Consider the following 24959-nt stretch of genomic DNA (forward strand, 5'->3'; position numbering starts at 1 on the left):
ATGTCAGACAGCCAAAATTATACCATGTTGCCATGCTGAACTTTATATTTCATTAATTGCAATTGAACTAGAGAAACCCTGAGTGTAAAGCAGAAGTGATAAAGTTATCTTTGCACGTCTTTTCACATAACCATGTCACAGGTGGGGAAACGCGTCTAACAAATGATTAAAAGATGACAAGTGACGAGTTTCATTTCTCTTGCTTGCTCTCTCTTTGTCATTTTATCCCAGACTATCCATCAATCCAGGAAGCTGTATTCAGTGGATGAAACAGTCAATATTACAAGCCTGTCCAAGTATGTAACAAGACAAGAAACTAAAAAAAAGCACTAAAAACAGCATTAAAACAGAGGGTGGGGCTGCACTAACTAACACACACACACACGCAGCTGAGAGGAGAAAAGTAATATATAACAAAAGACATACACGTCACTGAGAAATGTACCACAAGTGCACCTGCATTTTTTACAAGCTTGCAACTCACAAGTTAACGACGGTTTGATGACTTCTCTGTGGTAATAACGTTCCAAAAAGAAATGACAACTTAAGAATGAAGTAAAGCTAGTTTCAGTGACTTAAGAACAGAAATTTTGCTTACGTCTTCAATTAATATATCAGTTTAGAAAATGACACAAATCAAGATGATTTATACAAGAGGTATAATGTAAGTTGTGAAGGGCATACAAAAGTAAGGTAGGTTTAATATGATCATGAATGAACATTTGATTTCTACATAAAAATCACTCAAAAACTCAGCAGAGTCCTGAGGGTAGACAAAGAGAACCTAATCAATCAAATTAAACATGAAAGTGTTCAAACCATTTCATCTACCAAGTGTTTGCAAAAAGCAAACACTTGGTAGAAGCCCTCGGAGCCTCACTCAAGCTCTGCTCATTCACTCATTTATTCATTCAATCATGCATCATTGTCATTATTAATTCTCTTCACTTCGGTTCGGTTTGGTTCAAATGCCTGCTTAAAGTTTGAAATGTAATAGTAGTGTTGCTACTTAGGCTAAGATGAATTTGTGATGTTGAACAACTCAAATACCATCATAATAGTCTATGTCCCATGCTACATGGACAATGTTTTTAGGCCATGAGCTAAAAGAGGAATGAACATATCTGGAGCGTCTGAATGACTCCAGGGTCAGGCAATTACTCCTAACCAAAAATACAAAATATCAAGACACAAAAATCCTGCTAATGTAGCCTCAATCCCTCCCTCTAAACAGATGCAGCCTGATCAAACCCTTAGTGGTGCATGTGTCTTCTCTCTCAGCATTTAAACCTCATTCTCCGACAAGTAACTTGGAGCAGAGAGAGAAAACAAAGCATAAAAATGTGGGGAGACACTTAAATGTGACATGGAACATGACATGGTGGATAACAGTCAAATGAGGACGTCTGTGGCCTCCACCCTTTTTGAGCATGTCATTCTGTACACATGTACAGAGTGCACCTGTTAGTGAATCTCCATGTAAGTATGTAATGGGGATTAGTCTGTCCATGTGTTTACATGCGCAGCTTGATCGAGTTATGCTCAAAACGTTCTGAATGCAGTCCTTGTCCCAGTTTACGTGCAACTGAGAAAATTGAATAACTGACAGGAACTTGTTCTCCTCCATGACCAGTGGCGGAGCAAGAAATTTTTCATTGGGGTGGCCAGGGTGAGACCATTACTCACATAGGGGTGGCAATAAGTAGATATCTGAAATGTCTTAGATGACTGGTTTCATTATTATATATGTCACTGTAGTTTTTTTTATTTATTGTTTTAGTCTGAACAGTAGGCCTGTCACCATTCCTATTAATTGAACTGTTAACAGAAATCTCCACAAATGTAAGTATTAATAAAACTATATCGGCCTGTTCACACTATATATATATATATAAGAACTTCTTGTCCTGTCCTAAGATCCTTTTAACAGTTTCTTTGATGTTCGTTCATGGCCCGTTAGGAGTTAAAATTACTTGCCATCAACATTTAGCCGTTGTTTGTCTTTAACTATTTTATTACTAATTTATTAACAACTCAAGCTGCAGCCAAATCTTGTCACTCCCCAGCCACTCCACTAGTCACCCCGTAGCTCCACCACTGTCCTCAACACCAGCAGGTTAATAGGCCCCCTTTCCGGCTTGGTGTACTCTCACTTTTTATATTTGAGGCTTCTGAGTTATCTTGCTAAACTCTGTTGTGGCTCAGTTGCACTATAGAATTCACTGTCATGTCAGATGTCTTTTAATGTCATACAAAATACTGTCACTACTAAGAAGTTATTTATGAACAAGTGACAAAAAAAAAATGCCCAAAACTGAGCATCAAATTCACATGCTATTGAAAATTACACCTACGTCCTCAACAAGGACAGACACCTACATTTCATAGGTTGTCTCCATCATTTGCCTAATAACATATTTTTTTTTTTTTGATTTACTGTTAATATCATTAAAAAAATACCAATGTGCTTGCTAGGCTTAGGTGATTATGCTATTAGGCTAACAATACTGTAGGTAAGCACAAGGAAACATGAGTGCGGTTTGAATGCCACGAGTTAATTTAAGAGGCAGCGAGGACAATAGTTAGGGTGTGCCTGGGAACCAACAAACTATTTCCAATGAGATAATGTTAGGCATAAAAATAATTCAACTTGCTGTACAAGAAAAAAGTGCCGTTGTTACTGTGAGATACCAAAACCTATTAAACTGTGATACCAGTGTGATAGCGATCTCCAAATAACTGTGAGCTTACCGTAAACTAAATTATCAAAGCATGACTGACACACAATTAATAACCAAATTATGAAGCCACGTGCGCAAACTCCCCAATACCACATTATAGTTCCAAGGCTATGTAGGGGGAAAAAAGTTCAAAGTAGGGAAACCATTGGGCCTTGCAACATATTCAACATTTTCATCATGATCTCTGGCACGATCAAATGGACCTCCAGAAGAAAGCTGTTGTGCAGTGGAGGTGGGATGCAGAGGCTTCATAGGTTGTTCTCTCCACAGAGTTTACACCATGTTGGGCAGAGGAAGGTCACTAAGGACAAGAGCAGTCAGGTGGCTTCTGATAAACAATGGGGGTGCCTGATCAGTCCAAATCATTTCACTCCGAAGGAAGGCATGTGGTGTTGATTTCATTCATTGACCAGTTTGCCCAGGACAGGATGCCCCAGCATGTTCAGCCCAAGTGCAGAGATGCTTTGATACAAAATAAATAGCTCTCTTAGAATTGAGTGATTGAAAAATGTGGTTTCCTTCTGGTGTGGTTCACGTACACAACCTTTACCTGCAGGCATGATTCAGAGGAAATTAAATAACCATTTGTTTGTCCAGTTATGTTGGAAAAGCCATGGATTTCCATGGAAAGTACTTACATTTTCATGTGACTGTATATGTAATAGTATCAAAACTAATTTATACAAAGGTTTCCGACCTTAACCACAATGCATCACCACCGGTCGCACACTGATTGAAGATTTGGGTGAGCGATGCTTGCAGCAGCATTCATTGCAGTCTTGAGTTTCTAGCCTCAAGCAGTCTGTAGATGCTTTCATGCTTCTAGATTTCTTTCTTTCTCTGGTTTTTTAACCCCACCACACCCCACATCAGCTGAGGCAAGGAATCGGCTTCTTGACGAAGTTCCTTTGGATATGGATAAACCTTAATGTTGTGGCAAAAAATATAAGTTAAAAAAAATCCCAATGCAAATTGGCACTCATCAGCAAAGACGTCCCCAAAGACCTCTCAAGTAGAAATCAAAGTTTCCCTCCATGAAGTACTTTGCAGTATTGTCTCTGTAACGTATCTGAGATTCGCCCTCTGAGTACTCCATGTACCATAGAGATGACAGCAATAGATGAAAACAACACTACAAAGAAAACAGTACAATGTGGCATGACACTTGCTCCAAGAATCTTGGACAATCCATTCTTTGGTGACAGCTGCATCACTGTATTCATAACTTGCAGTACTGTATGGAGGATAAGAACCTACCCATGAAAAGTGCATCAAATTGTTGCACACCACCAGTCACCACCTTTCTTTAAATATGTAGCACTATTTACTGCTTTTTACATGATTTGAATAAAACAAGAATTTGCTTATTGTCCTCTTTCTGAAAGTTTTGATATTTATGATTTTTTCTTGGAAGGACAGGGTCATTGTACCTTCTCACTTGAGTTTCTCAGAAGTTCAGAACAATAATTTTTCAACTGATATAATTAAGATACGGGAGTGACCTGTAGTCAATATTAAAAACACAGTGCTAGTCTGACAGCAATTTTAACCTGGGTGTGTCAGATACATACCATTCACATGGATCATAAAGAGGTGGAGGAATGCTGACAGTTGTGTTCATTGCTTACCGGCTGGTTAACTCTCATCTACACCAGAATGAACTATACCTCACTGTTTTGCTTCCACATTTTTTAAAGCACTGTTAAGATAACATACAGTAAAATAAATAAATAAATAAAATACAGTGGTAGGATGTGAAACATCCTGTTTCAACCTTGATGGAAGAGTGCACATGCAGGAGCATGTGGGTTTGGAGAATGGCACAATATTTGGCAGAGTTCAATGTGTCATCACAGACAGTAAGACGACCAAAACCAGCAGCACTCATTCATCCCCAAACCCCCACCATACTGCCTCCACCATGTTTGACAGTAGGTACTGTACATGCTGGAGATAATGTTTGGCCTGGCCTTCTGCGTGCCCTCATATTAGCAGGATAAAGCTGGAAACTGGACTCACCTGACCACAGAATCTTCCTGACTGTCCAGTTCTTGTGTGCTTGGGCCCAACGGCATCGGGCTAACCTCTGTCTCTCATTGATCAGGGGTTCTTGACAACCTTGTAGGACCTTAAGCCATGATCTAAAAGTCGTCCACGTACAGAACACCAGTTAGGTTTGACCGCTGCTGTTGGAGCTCCTCTGGTGTCATTCAGTGGTTTTCCCTGCACATGAGGATCAGGATGTGGTCATTTCTTGCTGAAGAAACCCTTGGACGCCTTTGGATGATTTGTCTTCCAAGCTGTTGGTTTGTCTGTATTTCTGCAGTGTGTATCCAACTACTAAAGGACTGCATCTGCACTTCGCGATCTGGCGGCACCTGTATCCTTCCTGGCTGAGAATCTGTATCTTCAGGCCCATTTCCTGCGTTAGCTTCCTTATTTTAGCCATTTTTGTCTCTGAAGCATGGAAACAGAAAAATGTGTCTTTTAATAAAAAGCACATGAGTATTATATCATACACTGATCTGCAGAGTGGTCATAGGAGCATAAGAGTGTCTAGACCATTTTTAGGGCTCAGACAATTTACTAATTAAAAAAAAAAAAAAAAACGTGGGGGGAGGGGGGTGATTTCTTCAAGAGAGTGAGAATATTTGCTCAGATGCAATGATTGATGCATTGGTTTTTGGCTGTCCTAACTATGTTGGTTGAATGACAACGGTCATGGTTGTGAAGGTCTTGTACATTGGGTTCATGCTGCAGTACCAGCTGTCAATGAGTTTGTGCTGTGCATTGATGCGAGTCTGCATCATTTTGCAAAACTGAACAGTTAAAATTTGCAAATCAGGTTATGAAGAACTTGAAAAGTGTGTAATATGCACATCTGATTAGAATCCACATTGTATATAGGTGTCAAGGTATGAAAACAAAGAGACAGTGAAATATCTGTCAGCCATAAAACAGTGCAAAACATACGCATGCCCTTGAACACCAGCAGCACAAGTGTGCCACACTCAGAGGTGTGATTTCAAATGGAATCTTACAAAACATGTTGAGCATTGAGGTCATGTATTCATTTCTGTTCATTGGTGATTTGTTTGCTCCACCCTGTGTATACCTGTTTCAACACTTTTCCAAGAGCTCACTTTTCTCTGACAGAGCAAAGGATTCAGAGAGGTGAGTTCAACCTGCTGAACATCTTTTGTTTCACAGCTTAATACAGTATATCTTCTCCGTCTGACAGGCTCTGTAAGTTAAAAATCATTTTAAAAGAGTTTCCTTCAAAATACATGACAGGATTCTACTGCATTTAGGTTTTCAGTTAATATATTATGCAACAAAGGGACCATTATTATTGTTATTATCATTATTATTAATTATTATTAGTAGTAGTAATAGTAGCACCAGTAGCACTAGTAGCAGTTTTATTATTTTGCACATTTAAGTCTTTATTTTCATTATGAGAACATAACAAAATTTTGCAGAGACCCTGGCTTAAAGGCACACATAAATATGCAAACATTTAAATAACACTTGTAGTATGTACAAGAAAATGTAAACATTGTCCATGCGAGAGCTGTGACTTCAACCTGTTTTTTCTTAAAAAACAAAAAAAAAAAAAAGACTATTGTGACTATTGTTCAGTGTTCTTTTTAATTTTTATTTTTTTCTCTCTCACAGTGTTGCCAATTATTCATTTTTTATGTGAAGTGACAATATAAGAAAACTGTATATTACTTGAGTTGTACAAAGAAACACCAAGCAGAGCTGGGCTCTCAAGATGGGCGATTCCAGGGCGTCAGTGCAGGTTCTGCTTGTCGGAATCAGTAAGTACTACGCAAAAGTTAGAGAAGGGTCATGTATTATTTTCTTTCTTTCTTTAAAATAAATAAATAAAAAGAAAAAAAAAAATATATATATATATATATATATATATATAAATATAAAAAATAAATAAATATATATAAATATATATAAATATATATTATATATATTAATCAAATAAACCACGGAATAAAATCTAAAATATGTGTATTTTAATTGAATTTAATTTCATCCCCTTATTAGTATGCATGTCGACCCTGGCCTCAGCAAGCGTAAGTCTGCTTTGTTGTTTTGTTTTCAGTTAAAGTAAAAAGAAAAAAGCAAAAAAAAAAAAAAGAATCTGGTAAAATCTTTTAAATGAATTATTAATATGCTGTTAAATATAATATTAATGTAAATTTATGTTACAGTCTAACACAACATCAGGTAAGGAAAAAAAACTTTGTTCCATTTATCAGTGATACATTTTACAACAACAAAAGACGTTTTTTAATACAGTACAGAGCTCTAATTTTAATGCTACTCTAATTATATTCTCTGCAATTATAATAAAAAAAATTTAACACTTGTTGGACCAGGTATATCGACATCTGAAGAAAGGTCAGCATACAGATTTCTATTACGTTAAGCACCTTTTCAACATGTACATAATGTCAATTATTATTGAATTAATTCTGTTTTGTTTTGTTTTGTTTTGTTTTTAAAGGACTGTTACCTCTCAAAGCAATGGTTTCCAGGACACTTGCAATTCAAAAAATCTACGGGATGCCAGTCACATGGTAAACTGAATATTTTTAGAATTTACATTACATAATTATTAGTAAAATGTTGTTAGACTAAAAGCACAGTTGCCTAAGTCATATTTGAAATTTTTCAGAGAACAAGACCAAGCACATTGATATTTTTTATTGATATTGTAACAGTAAGTCAAAGAATGACTTAAGCAATAATGCAATTAGGCTAACAATCTGAGTAACCTGTGAAATGACACCCTCTAGTGTTCAGTTGCCAACATTAATCCATGTCTGTGGATCCATCCATTTCTTTCCCTAGATATCTGCTGCAGTGGACACACTGGCAGGGGAGCTATCCTGTAAAAAGGGTAACAATGCAAGCCTAACAGAAGACAAGTCCAATGAGTTGGAACAAAACCTCCGGCAAATTGTTCAGTTTACTTTAAAAGTCTTCAATGGGTTGGTAAGAAATCTTTCTTTTTTGCTTCTTTTTTAACTGATCTCATTCACTGCTTTGTATCTCGCAGTTACAAGAATTTAATTTATTGTAGGTGCAAAAATGATCACTGTGCCTATTATTCATTTGAGCTTTCAACAATTTTATTTTTTAACAGAGAACAAATGAATCTGGATTCAGTGTCCTGGATATTTTTGGAGTCCTGTACAGCCTCAGACTGGGTAACCACAGTGACCCAAGATTTGTCAGATTGTGGTTCTCACTGAAGATGGCTCCCCTTTTGCCCTATGCCGATGAGAACTTCCTGATAGAACTGAGCAACCAGAACTTCAGCTGCACTTCTTTCCAAGAATTGTAAGTAAATTCAATTTCATTTTACTAATGATTGGAGGTCACTACAGTCTGACTACAAGTGTCAGTCTGAATGAAAAAATAACAATAAATACATTTTTTTAAAAAAAAACCCATAATATTCTCACATGGGGTTCGCTTGATGATTAGTGATCATTAGATCAGTGTATCTCTCTGAGAGAGAAAAGGGCCACTGGCTGCACAATGAAGGCTACATGAAAGCACGACAAATAGTGCAAGAACTAATTCCAATTTAAATTTGTCACACACGCAATCATACATAGCACAACATCTAATGAAGTGTGTTTTGCGATTATCCTTTTTAAAACAATGTAAGCAAAGGCTTAAGACTTTAAGAATATACACCGATCATGCATATTTTGACCACTGTCTTTTTTAGTTGTTTATTAAACCGCTTTTCTGTGTCTACCTCTGTCAGGCTGCATAATTCTGGGGATGGCTGCTGCTATCAAGGAGTGTCATTGCTATAGCGTTTTTGGGTCACTGGTGTAGTCTATGTGGTCGGTACATGTCTGAGTAGCATCGACATGCATGCATGCCAGGTCCAAAAGTTTCTCAGCAGATCAATGAATTGTCGAAAGATGGTTATTTAGGCTATTTCTCCTATCAGTGGTTTCGCTGTGACTGATCGGTGTATCAGGCAACATAAGAATATACTGTACAGGGCAATAAAAGAAAAAAAAACTGTAAGTCGATTTGAAAAAAACAAGATGCATTATAAGAATATATGAAGCTAATATATAGTGGAAATTGTGTTATGTGAATAATACTCTGTACTCCTCAGTGGAATAAAATTAATCTGAGCGAGAGCATGCCTATTTAGTAAATGCTGATGCAGCATCGAGCAAACACACAATAAATGTCCTTATGTGTTTATACTGAGAGCTGTGTTGGTCAAGATAAACATCTTTGCGGTTTGCTACTATAACATTTACATAAATAGCATGCCCTACAATGTCCATCATATTTCCATATTAACCCATATTTTTAATGGCAAATGTAAATACCTGAAGCTACAAACAGAAAGTACAGAAAGAAAAAAGTCCATGTGGATCAAAACGTCAGAATTCACTGTGGTTGGTCTATGGAGTTACATGGTGAATAATGAAAGCCTCAGTTGGAGTGCTAATCTACACATTTGTTGTGAGAAAAATTAATGACAATTTATTTTCAAGGGTTGAAGGAATGAGTGAAGAACTGACGACTTCTGACAAAATAAAGGAAAAACTAATCTACAGAAACTTCATCCAAGTCTACCTGTCAAGACAAAACTCACCAGGTAACGTTATGCACTTAATGCCTCAACAGTGGAAAAAAATATATATCACAAATGAATACAGAAAAGTCGGTACAGTGGTCATTTGTAACAGAATGTGTATAAAAAAATGTATTTCAGTAATTCAGTGATTTATAGTTTGTAAAGTTTGAAACTTTATTTGCTGGTTTGTTTGTATCCTGAAACGAAATGAAGAACCTGGATGCACAAACAATGTGAATGGAAGTGCAGTATGGCTGCAAAAGAACTTTGGAGATTTTTCAAAGATTGCAACCCTTGAGGAACTCCAACAACTTAACGATGATTTCTCTGCAGTACGTGACAAATTTCACAGTAAATTTGATAAAATAATGATTCATATATCTGTAACTAATGATAACAGATGAGTGATGAAAATGTATTTATGTTATTTTGATTTCCCTTTGTAGGCCGAAGTTTTGTCAGAGCTCTCTTCTTCTCAGCTGGCGCAGTACGTTCAGAGCTCGGGGGCCTCAAACGACACAGACCTAATCGACAGAGTCTTTGAGGAACTCGAGGATGGGAACGCTCTGGAAAATGTGGATGAATTCCTAACAGAGCTGACAGCAAATGGAGAGGTAGGCTGCTCTTCGAAGGTGGGGAAGAGGAAGACTCCTGGATTTACAACCCAGTGCTGTCAGCACTCTGATATGTATCTAAACTTCTGCGTCGAATAAAGGGGATTTTTTCATACCCGTTAAATCGTTGCACTTGTTACGTCCGACCTAGGGGAACCGAATGTAACATGGAAAGGATGCCCCCCTCTCTCTCCCACTCCCAAGGAAGACCATACAACAGAGCTGCAGACCAACAAATAATTATTTATTTAATCAACAATGGTAGTGATAGGCTTCAGGGTGAGCATGGCCCAAAACAACAAACAAAAAAACACTGTGCCCCCAAGCTGACTTACCTAATCAAAAATAAAGGAAATCAAAATACAGGTTTCTAACCTGACTCCCTATAAAAATAAACAGGAGAAAAAGGTCCCAACAAAAAGAGCTACTCACCCTTACCACTACCTGGTCTGCTAACAAATACAAATTGCCAAATCACACACAAATGCCTGGTTCAGTTGGGAGGAGGGTCAAGAGGAGAGGAAGAACTCCAAAACGACGGCCATTTTATAGGGTTTCCTCCCGCCCATTCACCAATTGCCAGCCAGCACCTGGAGACCAACAGAGGTGGCACCACCCTCAGGCAGGGAGGAACAGCACATGGAAAAGGGAAAAAAAAAAAAAAAAAAAAAAAAAAAAAACAGCACAGACAAGTCATACATCCAAAAACAAATATTACACAATGACCCTGGGTCATAACACCCCCCCATCTAAGAACAAACATTTCCTCCCCACAGGACATGTTTGATGCACTAAGTCCTGGACAGCGCATCGGCCATGACATTGTCTAACCCCTTTTTATACCGAATGTTTACATTAAAGTCCTGGAGCAACAAGGACCAGCGCATGAGGCGCTGATTGCTATTCTGCATCCTATTGAGGAACACGAGCGGATTGTGGTCAGAGAAAACAACGGTTGGCTCAGCATTAGACCCAAGGTACACTTCAAAGTGTTGCAACGCTAACAGTAAGGCTAAAGCCTCTTTTTCGATCGTGCTGTAGTGCAGTTGGTGCTTTTTGAGCTTTTTGGAAAAGTAGGATATGGGATGGTCAATGCCACGCCCATCTTCCTGGAGAAGCACTGCACCGACGCCAAGTGCACTGGCATCCACCTCCAGTTTAAAGGGATGCCCGAAATCTGGGGCGGCAAGTACAGGCGCACTACAGAGGAGAGCTTTAGCGGCCTCAAAAGAAAACTGACATTCCTCTGACCACTGGAAGGGAACTTTGGGGCTTGCTAAACTTGTCAGTGGAGCCACTACATCTGAGAAGTTTTTACAAAACCCACGGTAATATCCAGCCATACCCAGAAAACGCCGGAGCTCACGGCGCGTTCGGGGGGCTGGAAAATCTACGATGGCCTGCACCTTGGCAGTCACGGGACAGACACGTCCTTGTCCGACTATCTTACCTAGATAGGTAACAACAGCCTTCCCAAACTCACATTTGGCCAGATTGAGAGTTAAGGAAGCTTTACACAAACGTTCAAAAATCTCCAAAAGGGTTTTCACATGTTCAGTCCAGTTGGATGAATAGGCCACAATGTCATCCAAATAAACCTCACAGTTTCTCACCCCGCAAAGAACTGTGCTCATGAGCCTCTGGAAAGTGGATGGGGCGTTTCTCAGACCAAAGGGCATAACAGTGTACTGTAAGAAATGGTCGGGGGTGACAAACGCACTTATCTCAGAGGCGCGTGGGCTCAGGGGGACCTGCCAATATCCTTTTAGAAGATCTAACTTACTGACATATTTAGCTGAACCCACCCGATCGACGCAGTCCTCCATGCGAGGAAGTGGAAAGGAGTCTGGTTTAGTCACGGCATTTACCTTACGGTAATCATTACAGAAACGGGGAGTTTGGTCAGATTTAGGAACCAGGAGCGAGGGAGAGCTCCATGGACTAGTACTCGGCACAGCAAAACCATTTTCAACAAGGTATGATGCTTCTTGTTGCATGATGGCACGTTTTGTTGGAGGCACCCTGTAGGCGTGCTGTTTTATCGGGGGGTGATCTCCCACATCAATATCATGACATAACACCGAAGTTTGAGTGGGGATGTCGCCAAATAGGGTTGGGTAACTTTTTACCAGTTTGCCAATATCAGATCTGGCAGAGTCAGACAGGTGCGCCAAATGGGTCTCTAGATTTGACAGGATTTCGGAGTTTCTCAGGCGCGCGCAGGCAAAGGAGCTGTGTCTGTCACTCAGCCCGTCATCACAGGGATCGTATGGAGGCTGTGCAACCGACACTGCGGCAACAGGCGTAACCATGGGAGGTGGAACACTCTTCTCACGGTCAACATAAGACTTCAGCATGTTAATGTGGCACACGCGAGTCTTCTTTCTGCGATCGGGAGTGTGGATTACATAATCGGTCTCGCTGAGCTTCCGGTCAACCACATATGGACCACAGAACTTTGCCTGTAGACCAGAACCAGCAAGAGGTAGGAGAACTAGTACGCGCTCACCAGGGGCGAAGGTCCGCGCAACAGACTTTTGGTCAAAACGCGTTTTCATTTTGGACTGAGCAGTGGAGAGTGAATCACGGGCCAAATCACAAGCGTGATGCAATCTCTCCCTAAAGGAACTAACGTAGTCAAGGATGTTTTCACTTGAACTAGTTTTGTTTGAGAGAAGTTTCTCTCGCAACAGACGAAGAGGGCCGCGCACGGTGTGGCCAAACACCAAATCGGCTGGGCTAAAACCTAACGCTTCCTGCAACGTTTCCCTCACAGCGAACAACAACAGGGGCAGTCCCTCATCCCACTCACGATTGTTCTCGGTACAATATTTGCGGAGCATAGCTTTCAGAGTTTGATGAAAGCGCTCTAACGCACCCTGACTTTCAGGATGATAGGCGCTGGAAGTGTGGTGTTTCACGTTTAGCTCTGACATGACCTGGGCGAAAATTTTTGACATGAAATTCGATCCCTGGTCACTTTGGATGCGCCTTGGAAGGCCGAATGTGGAAAAAAACTTGACGAGCGCTTTTACAATGGCGCGCGCTTTTAAGGAGCGCAACGGGACACCCTCAGGGTAACGGGTCGCGGCACACATCACAGTGAGGATGTACTGATTTCCAGACTTTGTTTTTGGCAGAGGACCCACGCAGTCCACGATGACATGTTCGAATGGCTCTCCAACAATAGGGATTGGCTTTAATGGAGCTACAGGGATTACTTGATTGGGTTTTCCTGAGACCTGACATGTGTGGCATGAACGGCAAAACTTCGCAACATCTGACTTAAGCCCTGGCCAAAAGAAATAACGGAGGATACGGTTGTAGGTTTTTCTGATACCTAAATGACCGGACATGCTATGGTCATGAGCCAAACCTAGCACCTGGGAACGAAACTGCTGTGGCACTACAACCTGAGTCACAGACTCATATGCTGGACCAGGATGAGGGGACCAGCGGCGCATCAGAACTCCATCAGCTATCAGGTAGGACCCAGACTTATCACATTTTGGATCTGTTGCAGGAGAGAAACATGGAGACAAAGTGGGATCAGTTTTCTGTGCTTTGATTAGTTGTTCTCTGTCTATTGAAAGTGTGAGGGTTTCAACATCTGGCTGGAGCTCAACAACAACATTCTCTTTAGCATCTGAGAGAGAATCTGTGGGGTCAGAGGACATAAAAGAGTCACTGAGATCCACCAAGTCTCCAAGTTTCCGGGCCTGAGCACGGGTTACAGCACACACAGGAAATAAAGGAGGTGAACCGGGTGCAGCAGAGCTGGAAACGCACAAATCTGTTACTGGGTTTTCAGTTACCTCTGGGGATGGAAAAACCTTACCACCTGCCAAATCATTGCCAAGGATCAGATCAATACCAACTATTGGCAGCTGGGGTCTCACAGCGACTTTGAATTTGCCTGACACAATCTTGGAGGTGAGCTGAATGAAATGCAATGGGGCCCGCACAGCACTTAGCTTAACCCCCCATGCTATGATGTCAGAACCACAGTATGACTGAGCTGAAAAGGGAAGAATGCCTTCACACATAAGGGACTGTTTTGCACCGGTGTCCCGAAGGATAGTGATAGGAACTGGTTTATCTACTCCCTCAAGAGAAACAGACCCTTGAGTTACAAATGGTTTGAAATCCTCATCAATTCCATCTACTACATCCAATTGTTGCTGGTGATGTGGCTTGGTGTGTATGAAACTGATAGGGGATGGTGATTTGACATTCTTAGATTGGTCTTTTCTTCGAAGAGTGGGACAGACCGCAATGAGGTGACCCTGCTCATGGCAGTAGAAACACTCTCGTCTCTCAGTGTCACCAGAAGCAGCAGTGGAGTTACGACGGGAGTTTTTGAGTGGTCTAGGGCTCCGGCCACTGGGGACTGGTTCACGGCGCACTGGGGGAGAAAAAACACTTTTGTGTGTTAACAAAAATTCATCAGCAAGCACAGCAGCATCAGTGAGTGAGGTGACTTTTTGCTCATTCAGATAAATGACAATTTTCTCAGGTAACCGGTTTTTAAATTCCTCCAGCAAAATGAGCTCCCTCAAATGATCAAAAGTATTTACCTTACTGGCCTGACACCACTTGTCGAACTGAGCACTCTTCTCCCTCGCAAACTCAACATGTGTCTGGTTGGCAGTTTTTCCACAGTTCCTGAATTTTGTCTATATGCCTCTGGTACCAATTCATAGGCTCTAAGGACAGTGGCTTTCACTGAGTCATAATTGAGGCTGTCTTCAATAGACAAAGAGTTGCACACTTCCTGTGCTTTCCCAACTAGCTTACACTGAAGTAGCAGAGGCCACACACTCTTTGGCCAATGTAGTGTAGCAGCGATGCGTTCAAATGCACTAAAATATGAATCGACTTCAGATTCCCTGAATGGAGGAACTAGTGCAATGTGCCTGCTCACATCAAAGCTGTCATGGGGACTAGGCGTGGTTGTCTGCGTGGGTACAGGGCTGGCAGTTACAGCAGTTCCCCGCTCTAACTCCAGAGCCCTTACTCTCAGGTGCATAGTCTCCACCTCCAGCTCCCGCTGTCTCAACTCAACCTCCTTTATACGCAGGGTGAGCCTCAGCTCCTCTGCATTCATGCCAGCTTGGGCCTGGGCGGTTGGGAGTGGGGCAGAAACACCTGCAAGATCACCTGGCTCAGCTCCGACCATGGGAGCTGGCCCGCCGATTAATCCCCTCTCACTCAGCTTCACATAGAGTAGATCATGTATCTCCTCTTTCTTTGCACCAGTTGGCACATGCACCTCAAACGAACTGGCAATAAGGCCCAAATCAGCCTTTTTACACCTTCTTAAAACCTCTGCGGTTGGATTAGCCACAAACTCCTCCAATTTGAACTCCATTCCACTTACACATCTGCCCCCACCACAAAAGAAAACTGCCAAACAGACAAGCAGAGACCACGAGAGAGAAAAGGTCAATTCACTTTACACAACGAAACAGAGAAAGAACGACGAGCCCCCATTCATGTTACGTCCGACCTAGGGGAACCGAATGTAACATGGAAAGGATGCCCCCCTCTCTCTCCCACTCCCAAGGAAGACCATACAACAGAGCTGCAGACCAACAAATAATTATTTATTTAATCAACAATGGTAGTGATAGGCTTCAGGGTGAGCATGGCCCAAAACAACAAACAAAAAAACACTGTGCCCCCAAGCTGACTTACCTAATCAAAAATAAAGGAAATCAAAATACAGGTTTCTAACCTGACTCCCTATAAAAATAAACAGGAGAAAAAGGTCCCAACAAAAAGAGCTACTCACCCTTACCACTACCTGGTCTGCTAACAAATACAAATTGCCAAATCACACACAAATGCCTGGTTCAGTTGGGAGGAGGGTCAAGAGGAGAGGAAGAACTCCAAAACGACGGCCATTTTATAGGGTTTCCTCCCGCCCATTCACCAATTGCCAGCCAGCACCTGGAGACCAACAGAGGTGGCACCACCCTCAGGCAGGGAGGAACAGCACATGGAAAAGGGAAAAAAAAAAAAAAAAAAAAACAGCACAGACAAGTCATACATCCAAAAACAAATATTACACAATGACCCTGGGTCATAACACACTCTTTCGAGTATTCTCTACGATGTACTTGCAGTCAACTGCGCGGGGTTTAAATCATCTCGTGTTGTAATTTGGCAGGTCCATGATTTCCAACCTGCTGTGAGGGATCATGTAATGAATAGGACCTTCCTCATCATCAGTCCACACCTTCCACACTTCAACAAAGATGACTATTATGCCTGGTTCCATGTGAAACTGGTTTCCATCCTCGCTAGTTTCACTCCAGTGATGCTTGAGAAGGCAACCTCAAATGTAAACTGCACAAATTACCATGTCATGTGAGTGTCACTGTGGGAACAAGCAAGATTGTAATTGCAAAATTACTGAGAAGGGACTGTGCAAGAATGTTTTTGAATTCTTTTTTTTTTTTTTTTTTAACCCAACCTTTGCAGTGTGAGTGGGATAGCCAAAGTCTTCCCTGCGATGCCCTTGCATAGAAAACAAGGACTCACAGATGTTCTTCTGGGCTACCTGACAAATTCAGCAAGTGTCATCAACGAACCAGGTAAGGCTGACGCAGTACGCTGCGCAGTGTGGTTGCTCATGCGGACTTCAAAGCTGTCCACGGACTTGAAATTGTGAAAAAAATATTCTGAAATAGCACTGAGAAAAAAACTGACCCTCCAACTCTTGCATGTGCATGACTGGGAAATATGCTGGTGCAGTTGTACTCATGCCAATGTCCACCTTTGATCTCAGTTTGCAGGCAGGGAATTGAGAGTGATGCCGAATGGGTTGAAGCAAACTTGGGTCCGTTCTCCCAGTTCACAACATACTCTGAGCTCAAAGTCTTCAACCTCTCAGGAGTAAGTCATGCATTTAACTGCCAAGCTACCTTCAGAACAGCAGCACAACATTGGGAACTTGGAAAGGCCACACGCAGGGGTGGTTTCACCATTTCCAAGCTAACAATCTTCATACATCCTCTTTGTTTGGATCACCAGGTGGCAGTTGTGGACGTCCTCTCCCCACAGCAGAAGGCAGAGTTCGTCCTGGATGCAGACAGCGGCGCTTTGCTGGATGTGGAGGTTGTGAAGGCGGTGTTCACAAGCTTGACGGAATCTGGTGGTGAAGAGCAGCTCAATGACTTTTTCCAGGGTTTTACCAACATCATCAAGCAGGTAAATGTTTAACATTAACATTGGCACACTTGCCTACAATGTTGTTTGACAAACCGGCCAAGTACATATATATCGTGTGGGACTGGAGGACTTTTTACTGACGCTCTTGGGGGGGCCAAGATTTGACTGAAATTGACCCGTCGCTGGTGTGTTTCTTGACTGATTTGCCTTTGCTGATGCCTCAAGCCACGCCTCTGATGTGCCAGGGTACAAAGATGTGTCACCAAGCTTGGCTTCTTCTGAATCGCAACATGGTGTTTTTTCTTCCAGAAAAACATCACCATCGTCGCAAATCCAGCTGCACAGGACACCATCTTGAACCTGACCTTGACAGCCCTTGCTCCTGCTTTTGAGGATTTTGAGCCTGAAGACTTTCAGCTGTGGTTCCAGGTCTATTTGGCTCCCGTGATGGCGAGCCTTCGTCCTGACAGCTTGCGGGTGATCCCAAGGAACATCAGCTGCGCATCCTACAGAGAAATGTATGAGATGATATTTTTGGCATCCACAGTTGGATATTCTGCTTTTGCGTGATGTCAAACTTTGATTCTAGACCAGTCGCAACATGTTCTGTTCCCTTCCTACAGTCTCAGTGGCCTTCAGCAAAGTTTGAAATTCCTGCCGCTGGCTGTTTCGCATGGCGTCAGATCAAGCATAACGTCACTCAAAGAGACATTCACAGGTACGTGGCTAAAAACAGCCTGCTGACAAACTTTTAAGTAAGGCACTGTGACGACAACTGCCGTGATGCCATACCTTCATTTGTTTTTTGTTTTGTTTTGTTTTTTCTCAAATAGGTTGCTCAGGACCAGATTCCTTCGCGGTAAGCTTATCACAGTGTTCATATTAGATTGGCAGGACACGTTTTGATCAAGATTTACAAGACGCGTGTTTAGCACAGCACTTTGTAATGAAGGCCATGTCAAGGTATTTTAAGTAACTTTTCCACTATACTGAAAATAATGTTTTCTTTGTCCCCAGTGCAAGAAGACCACAGTTGACGGTAAGTCTGCAAAATACCAGACAGTTGAACCTTGATTACACGATTGCATTCTGATCTACCAATATCTGATACACCAACATTGTCATTTCACAGAGAACCTCATCTGTGCTGCAGTGGACAGGTGGGTGGATTGCTCTTTTGTCCTGTGCTGAGTGTGAATATGGGAATTCCTTTTGCGCACTAAAACCAAAGTGACAATGAATGTCTATTTGATTGTTTTCCTCAGCTCAAAACTCCAACAAACCCTGTCAAGTGACAATTCTTCTACAGCTCTGTGCAATTTCACCATCACTGAACATGCTTGCTCCTCGGTAAGATTGTTTTGTGTAAGCTGTAAAACCCACAAAAAGATATAGCTTTTGCTACATCAGCATCTTGAGACAAATTACCACAAGCCCTGACTAGTACGTTGTGTTTCTTGAACATTTTTATCCCCCAAGGCCACAAGTCTCACACACAGCAACTTGGTCACGCTTATGAAGTGCTCACTGGAAAGCCAAAGGGTATACCCAGTAGAAGTCTGGAAGCTTTTCTTCCAAAAGGCTTCTCCTGCACTGGACCAGGCTCTTGAGACGCTCGCCACCATGGTAAATCCACTAGCACAGTTTCACAGGACTGGTGCTGCCTCGTGTGAATTCTGTCCGGCCGTAATGCTGTTTTCTTCTTTCAATTCTAGGCGCCCCAAAACAGCAATCTAGCCTTGTCATCTGCTCTTGAGGCTCTTGGAGAGGTGAAAATTGCCAACCTCAGCCGGGAACAACTGCAGAGTGAGAATTTGATCCAGATTTCGCAACCCATTCTGGCCGCACAACATCTCCTATTCACCAACTTGTGATAGGATGTGTATATTATGAGACTGTTTTCCCTGCAAAGTTTCGGCCTGCTTTCTCTTATGTAAGCTCTCAAAACTGCATCGCTGACCAACAGCTTCAAATTGATGCGCATTTTTTCTCCTTCTGCGATGAATCTAAGTGGCTTTTCTTATTATGACTTTTGTGATGCAATATTGTTTTTTCTCGCAGAATCGGCTGGCTCACACAATATAAAGTGGTAGGATCGCAGTTGTTCAACCTGCAGATAAGGTTTTCAACTAAGGGTGGTCAGTGCGTTCTGGACTAAACTTTTTGATGGTTATTCCTTACTAATGTTCCTTTCGAGTTTTCAGAGCTCTTCCTCGGGGATACGTTCGATGGGGGTCAACGCAGCATATGAGCTTTCTAATGACTCGAATAGATCTAAGCTGATGGAAGGTTCTTCGGTAAGGATCTGACAACCCACTCGCCTTTGTTTATTCCGTGAAGGATTATTCATATTAAATGTTGCATTTGGATTTCTGTTTTTTACAACTGGGGGTTAAATCTCTCGTGTTGTAACAGGTCCAGATTATCTTGGGTCGATAGATTCATACAGCCCACTCGCATCCAGGTTATGCGTTCAGTGACGGTATTGACTCCGTTTCTGAGAACACTCAACTATGCACTAAATGTGTGAGTGTCTTGAACACGACTTTTGCAATATGGAGTGTGCGATGTTGACTTTTTTTTTCCCTTGCAGTGTATGGGTAGCAATTTCTGCGTCCTTCAGAACAGACACATGTGGCACCGACTCACATTTCAACAACTAACTCGTTGCCGAGTTGTGGTTTCTCCACCAAGCGTCCGGATGAAAGGCTTTCTGATGAGGGAATGTCCAACTTGATGACTGGAAAGGCAGTTGACTTCCATTCCACCTTTATATTCACAGGAATGAAGTGGCAAGGAAGAAACTTGGGGTGTTCTACCTCTGGCAAATCTAACTCCGGGTTCTGATATGCCGTACTCAACAGCCACTGGGAATTCGAACACCGGCGTCACTCAACTAAAACCTCACCCTCTTTGTTGACAGTGGTGTAGGCTCCCCCCGAGGGAGTTCTCTGGTGCAGACACGGCGCTTCGGATGTGGAGTTGGCTCCAGTTGAATTGTGGTGAGCATATGACTTTCGTTTCCTCTAAGTATGTTCAAATTGAATTCCTCGTGTGTTTGCACGCAGACATTATATGGACTAGGAATTAACGCTGGCAATTTTGAGAATTGACGCTGGTGTCTACTATTTGTTGTTGTGTCCCTAGTGCCAGGACTGGTGTTCAAGTGTTTGATGCAACAGTTTTTCAGAAAAAAATCCAATGTGACCAGTAACACATTGAATGCTTGCAGCGCCTGCTTTTGTTCTGAATCAGCTTGGTTATTATTTGCTCTGATCACCTTGTCCACAGCTTCGGACCCATGTATCAGAGCTCCCATGTGATGAATGATTTTTTGGATACAGTGTTTTTGTTTTCTTCAAACTTTTTGACATTCATGTCTGTTCCTCACCAGTCTCAGTTTGTTACAATGTTTGACTGCCGGTGCGCCTGCGTAGTGCTTAACGGTCCAAAGGCACAAGGTACAGGTAAAAACAGCCTAGACAATTTAGAGGCTGGTTACACAATTCCGGATGCTACTTATTTGTGTTTGTTTTTTTCCAAAAGTGTCAGCACCTTGGGTAATTATCCGGCAATGAGGAGTTTGATCAAGTACGCGTTGCACACTTATGGCCTGCAATTTTTAGTACTTCACTTCGAAAGTTTTGTAGGCAGACCATGCTAAGGGAAAAACCGAGTTCCGTTGTTGATACTTCAAACTGATCCAACATGCATCAAAGATCATCGGCGCAGACAGTTATTCCTTTGTCGTGCTAGGTGAGGAACTTGCATAAAAGAAAGATGTCTTGATTTCTCGCTCCTCAACCGCGTGCTTCTTACATGTATCACACAACTGCGCTCTCGTTGGTGAAGTTAAACCCCAATAATTTTGTCAGAATTGGAATTCGCCTGACTTAGTTTTTTCTTGACATTTATCCCGGACAGTTCACCCCTTTCAGCTATAGGTCGGGCCAAAGGAACAGAATCGAGTTTTTAGGCTCGATGGAGTCTGAAGTGCCATGTAAATATAGCGTTCAGTGGGGCTTGTAATCGTGGCCTATTGTTTCTTCTCATTTAGGGCCCAAAAGATCTAGCTTGTTCTGTCTTGGTATGGGGTAATACTGGTGACATGGAGTAGATTTACGGGTCCGAAAACCTTCATTCTCCTCCCGTCAAATTATTCTGCGAGTTTCCCTCAGTTGTGCAGAGGATTAAAAAATATGGTTCAGTGCGCAAGAGATTTCAACTGGTTCGAGTTTGATTGTTTTAAAATTGCATGGATGGAACCAAACCTCATGCGAAGAACAAGCAGTTTCTCTCACAAATTCTGTCAAGAATTTGGTGAGAAGGCGCTTTGGTCTATGTTAAGCACGGCTTGATTGAATTTTCTTTGAGACTGCTCATCTCACAATGAAAATGCTGGCATGAAGCTTTCCTTTGCCATGAGGTTAAGCCATTTAACAATTGGGTCGTCAATTTGGCGTTCTCTCGATAATCTTTTAATGATCTTCAAATTTGACCCAGTCCCTTTACAATTTTCGGTCCTCAGTGGCGCTTACGCGACTGGGCCCAAACGCCAGATAACGCAATTGAGAATCTGTGGGAATGATGGTAACAAACAGGTAAAATAATGGTCCTCAATGTGGAAGAGCTCTATTCCAGTGCGTGCATTGTTGTTCTACTTTGCGTGATAAGGATTTTATACCGTATCGTCATTTTCAGTTTTCGTGTGTTTCAGTATGGCAGTAAATCATATCTGTTGTTTGCATCTGATTTCAACTCTGTAGGTCAGTGATGGACTTCTCTACAGCCACCGCACAAGTGCATATGGATGTGAGGTTATTGCAGTTTATCCTGTGATTAAAGACTAACGTAAACTGCTTCTTATGTATCGTGGAAACAAGTGAATTCAATTGCGGCGTGCAGAAGTTAACTTTTTAACCCAACTTAGGGAGTGGGGTAGCCAATCTTTTGTTGTGCTCCATTTCGGGCACCTCAAGCAAAGTGTCATACGAACGGTAACTGAGCGTGTGCCAGTTGTGTTTTCAGGATTAAACTTCCAACTGAAATTGTGAAATGAAATCTAGGAAAAACCACTTGCATGATACTGGAATCTCTTCTTCCAATGTCATTTGACTCTTTTGCGCAGGGATGGGATGCTGGTTGAAGAAATGGCTTTCCCAAAATCTGAGTCACTCTCAATCAAACTGTAATGCCAATATCAACCGCAATTGAACTGGAGCCCCGAGGGTTTTTAGCTAACAATTCTTTGTTCACGGCATGACGCCTCTCACGAACATTCCCGCAGCTCCGCTTTGCGTTGAGGTTGAGCGGTTTACAGTAAAATGGTTAAAAGCTGCTTTCCAGGTTTACCTCACAGGTAAATTACATTAAGATGCCTCGGTGTTTCCCGGCCAGTTTTTTTGGCAGATTTCGCCTCTTGGGGGCGAGATGAAATTGCCCTGCGGTCTGATGAGTTTGTGGCCTCCGCATCTAATGGTCCCACTTCTTCTTGATCAACTGTGTCTTCCGAAATAAATGGCATCCAGCTGCAAGGATTTGAACACCTGCGTTGCTGCTTGGATTTATGATCTTCGCTTGTTCCAGATTGGCTCCTGTCTGGCGTCCACGCTTTTCCAACATGTGATCACGGAAATGTTGGTTTTTGATACTTGATTTGCTTTGGTGCAATTGTTCTGCAACTGCTGTTCCTCTACAGTAGTGGCTCAGCAATGAATCCTGCTGCTCGATCTCTCATAACTCTCAAGAGCTTAGGTTCTGGAAAAACGCCTGCTGACCTTTAGACCTTGGCAATGCCGTGTCTCTTTCATGTGTTGTTGTTTTCAAGCCAGACCGATCTTGGGAAGCTTACGTTATATTGATGACACGTTTCAAATAAGAGTGTTTAGAAGACTTTGATAAGCTGTCAAGTTTTATAACTTTCCTAATGAAAAAATGTTTTTTTGTACCAGTGAAGAAGACCACAGTTACGGTAGTCTCAATACCAGCAGTTGAACCTTGATTACACATTCATTTATCTCCATATCTGATTTCACCCTTGCATTTACAGAGACCTCACTGTGCGCAGTGGCAGGGTGGATGCTTTGCTGGTGATGGAATATGGTTCCTTTTCGCTAAACCAAAGTGAATGAAGTCTTGATTGTTTCCAGTCAAACTCCAACAACTGTAAGTGACAATTTCTCACTGTGATTTCCCATCACTGATCTGTCCTCGTAAGTGTTTGTGTAAGCTGAAAACCCAAAAGATATGCTTTGCTACATCAGCATCTTGAGACTTCCACACCTGCAATTGTGTTTCTGAATTTTATCCCCCCAAGGCCAGTCTCACACACAGCAACTGGTCAGCTTTTAATGCTACTGGAAAGCAAAGGGAACCCAGTAGAATTGGAAGTTTTTCCAAAGCTTCTCTCACTGACACCTTGGACGTGCACAGGTAAATCCATAGCACAGTCACAGGACGTGCTCCTGTGAATTCTGTCCGGCCTAATGCTGTTTTCTTCTTTAATTTAGCGCCCCAAAACAGCAACTAGCCTTGCTGTCTGACTTGGAGGTGAAAATTGCCAACCTCACGGAACAACTCGTGTTTGATCAGCACCTGTCCGCACAACCTTCATTCTCCCTGTCCAACAACTTCCTTTCTCTGAGTTACCAACTTCAGCTGTGCAGTACCGGTTGTGTAGTAATTATGGACGATTCTGCTATTGCCCTGTCAGAGGATTTCAGAACACTGCTTTTCTGCAGTTTGATTGAAACCTCCAAAATTAGCTCCAGGCATGGAACCAACGCATTCAGGACAGAGACGACAGCAAGCAGTTCTCACTCATTCATCCAACCATTCCGTCAAGAAGAATGTGAAGGGGCTTTGGTTCCATTGATAATGTTAGAAAACACGCTTGTGACTCCCTGCCATATCTGCTCTTCTTCGAATCCTGGCTGTGTCCATTTACAAAATAGTAGACTGCTAAGCAACTCGCAGCTTCTCTGCTTTGCCCCTGCAGGATAAAGCCCATTTCAATTTCAATGTGATGGCGGGTGAATTGTGCGTTCTTCTGGCGAACTGAATCTTAATGATGGCTTCACTACTGTTTTGCCTCATATTGATTCCCTGAGCGAGTTTTGTCGACTCTTCTCCACTCCAGTACGTTCAGAGTCGGGGGCCTCGACACAGACTAAGAAGAGCTTTGAGGAACTCGGGATGGGAAGCTCTGGATGTGGATGATTCCTAAGAGTGACAGCAATGGAGAGGTAGCTGCTCTTCGAAGTGGGAAGGGAAGACCTGGATTTAAACCCGGCGCAATTGATATGTATCTAAACTTCTGCGTCGAATAAAGGGGTTTATTCATCCTTAAATCGTTGACTCTTTCGAGTATTAGATGACTTGCAGCAACTGCGCGGTTTAACACTCGTGTTGTAATTTGGCAGGTCAGATTCAACCTCTGTAGATCACGTATGATAGACTTCTTCATCAGCACACTCCGACTTCAACAAAGTGACTATTATGCGTTTTGAAAAGGTTTCCATCCTCGCTAACTCCAGTGTGCTTGAGAAGCAATCAATCTAACTGCCAATTACCATGTCATGGAGTGTCAGTGGGAACAAGCAAGAGTAATTGCAATTCTGAAAGGGACTGCAAAAAGTTTTGATCTTTTTTTTTAACCCAATTTGCGTGTGTGGGTAGCAAAGTCTTCCCTGCAGCCCTTGAATAGAAACAGGACCACAGATGTTCCGGTACCTGCAATTCACAAGTGTCATCACACAGGTAGCTGCGCAGACGTGCGAGTGTGGT

General features: G+C 42.2%; 1 protein-coding gene across 1 annotated transcript; it reads left to right on the plus strand.

The window, feature by feature from the left end:
- Positions 1–6374: 6374 nt before the first annotated feature.
- On the plus strand, positions 6375–19048 carry LOC125023793. The gene is made up of 21 exons (XM_047611306.1): positions 6375–6565; positions 6807–6989; positions 7142–7163; positions 7270–7342; positions 7617–7760; positions 7912–8108; positions 9302–9405; positions 9598–9716; positions 9831–9998; positions 16171–16370; positions 16485–16597; positions 16792–16898; positions 17037–17213; positions 17484–17692; positions 17798–17892; positions 18008–18033; positions 18192–18213; positions 18307–18334; positions 18440–18524; positions 18654–18800; positions 18890–19048. The coding sequence occupies exons 2-21, from the start codon at positions 6965–6967 to the stop codon at positions 19046–19048; spliced, it is 2220 nt and encodes a 739-aa protein (XP_047467262.1). The 5' UTR covers positions 6375–6565; positions 6807–6964.
- Positions 19049–24959: the final 5911 nt, after the last annotated feature.

Source organism: Mugil cephalus, chromosome 17, assembly GCF_022458985.1.
Source record: "Mugil cephalus isolate CIBA_MC_2020 chromosome 17, CIBA_Mcephalus_1.1, whole genome shotgun sequence".
Classification (NCBI taxonomy): Eukaryota; Metazoa; Chordata; class Actinopteri; order Mugiliformes; family Mugilidae; genus Mugil; species Mugil cephalus.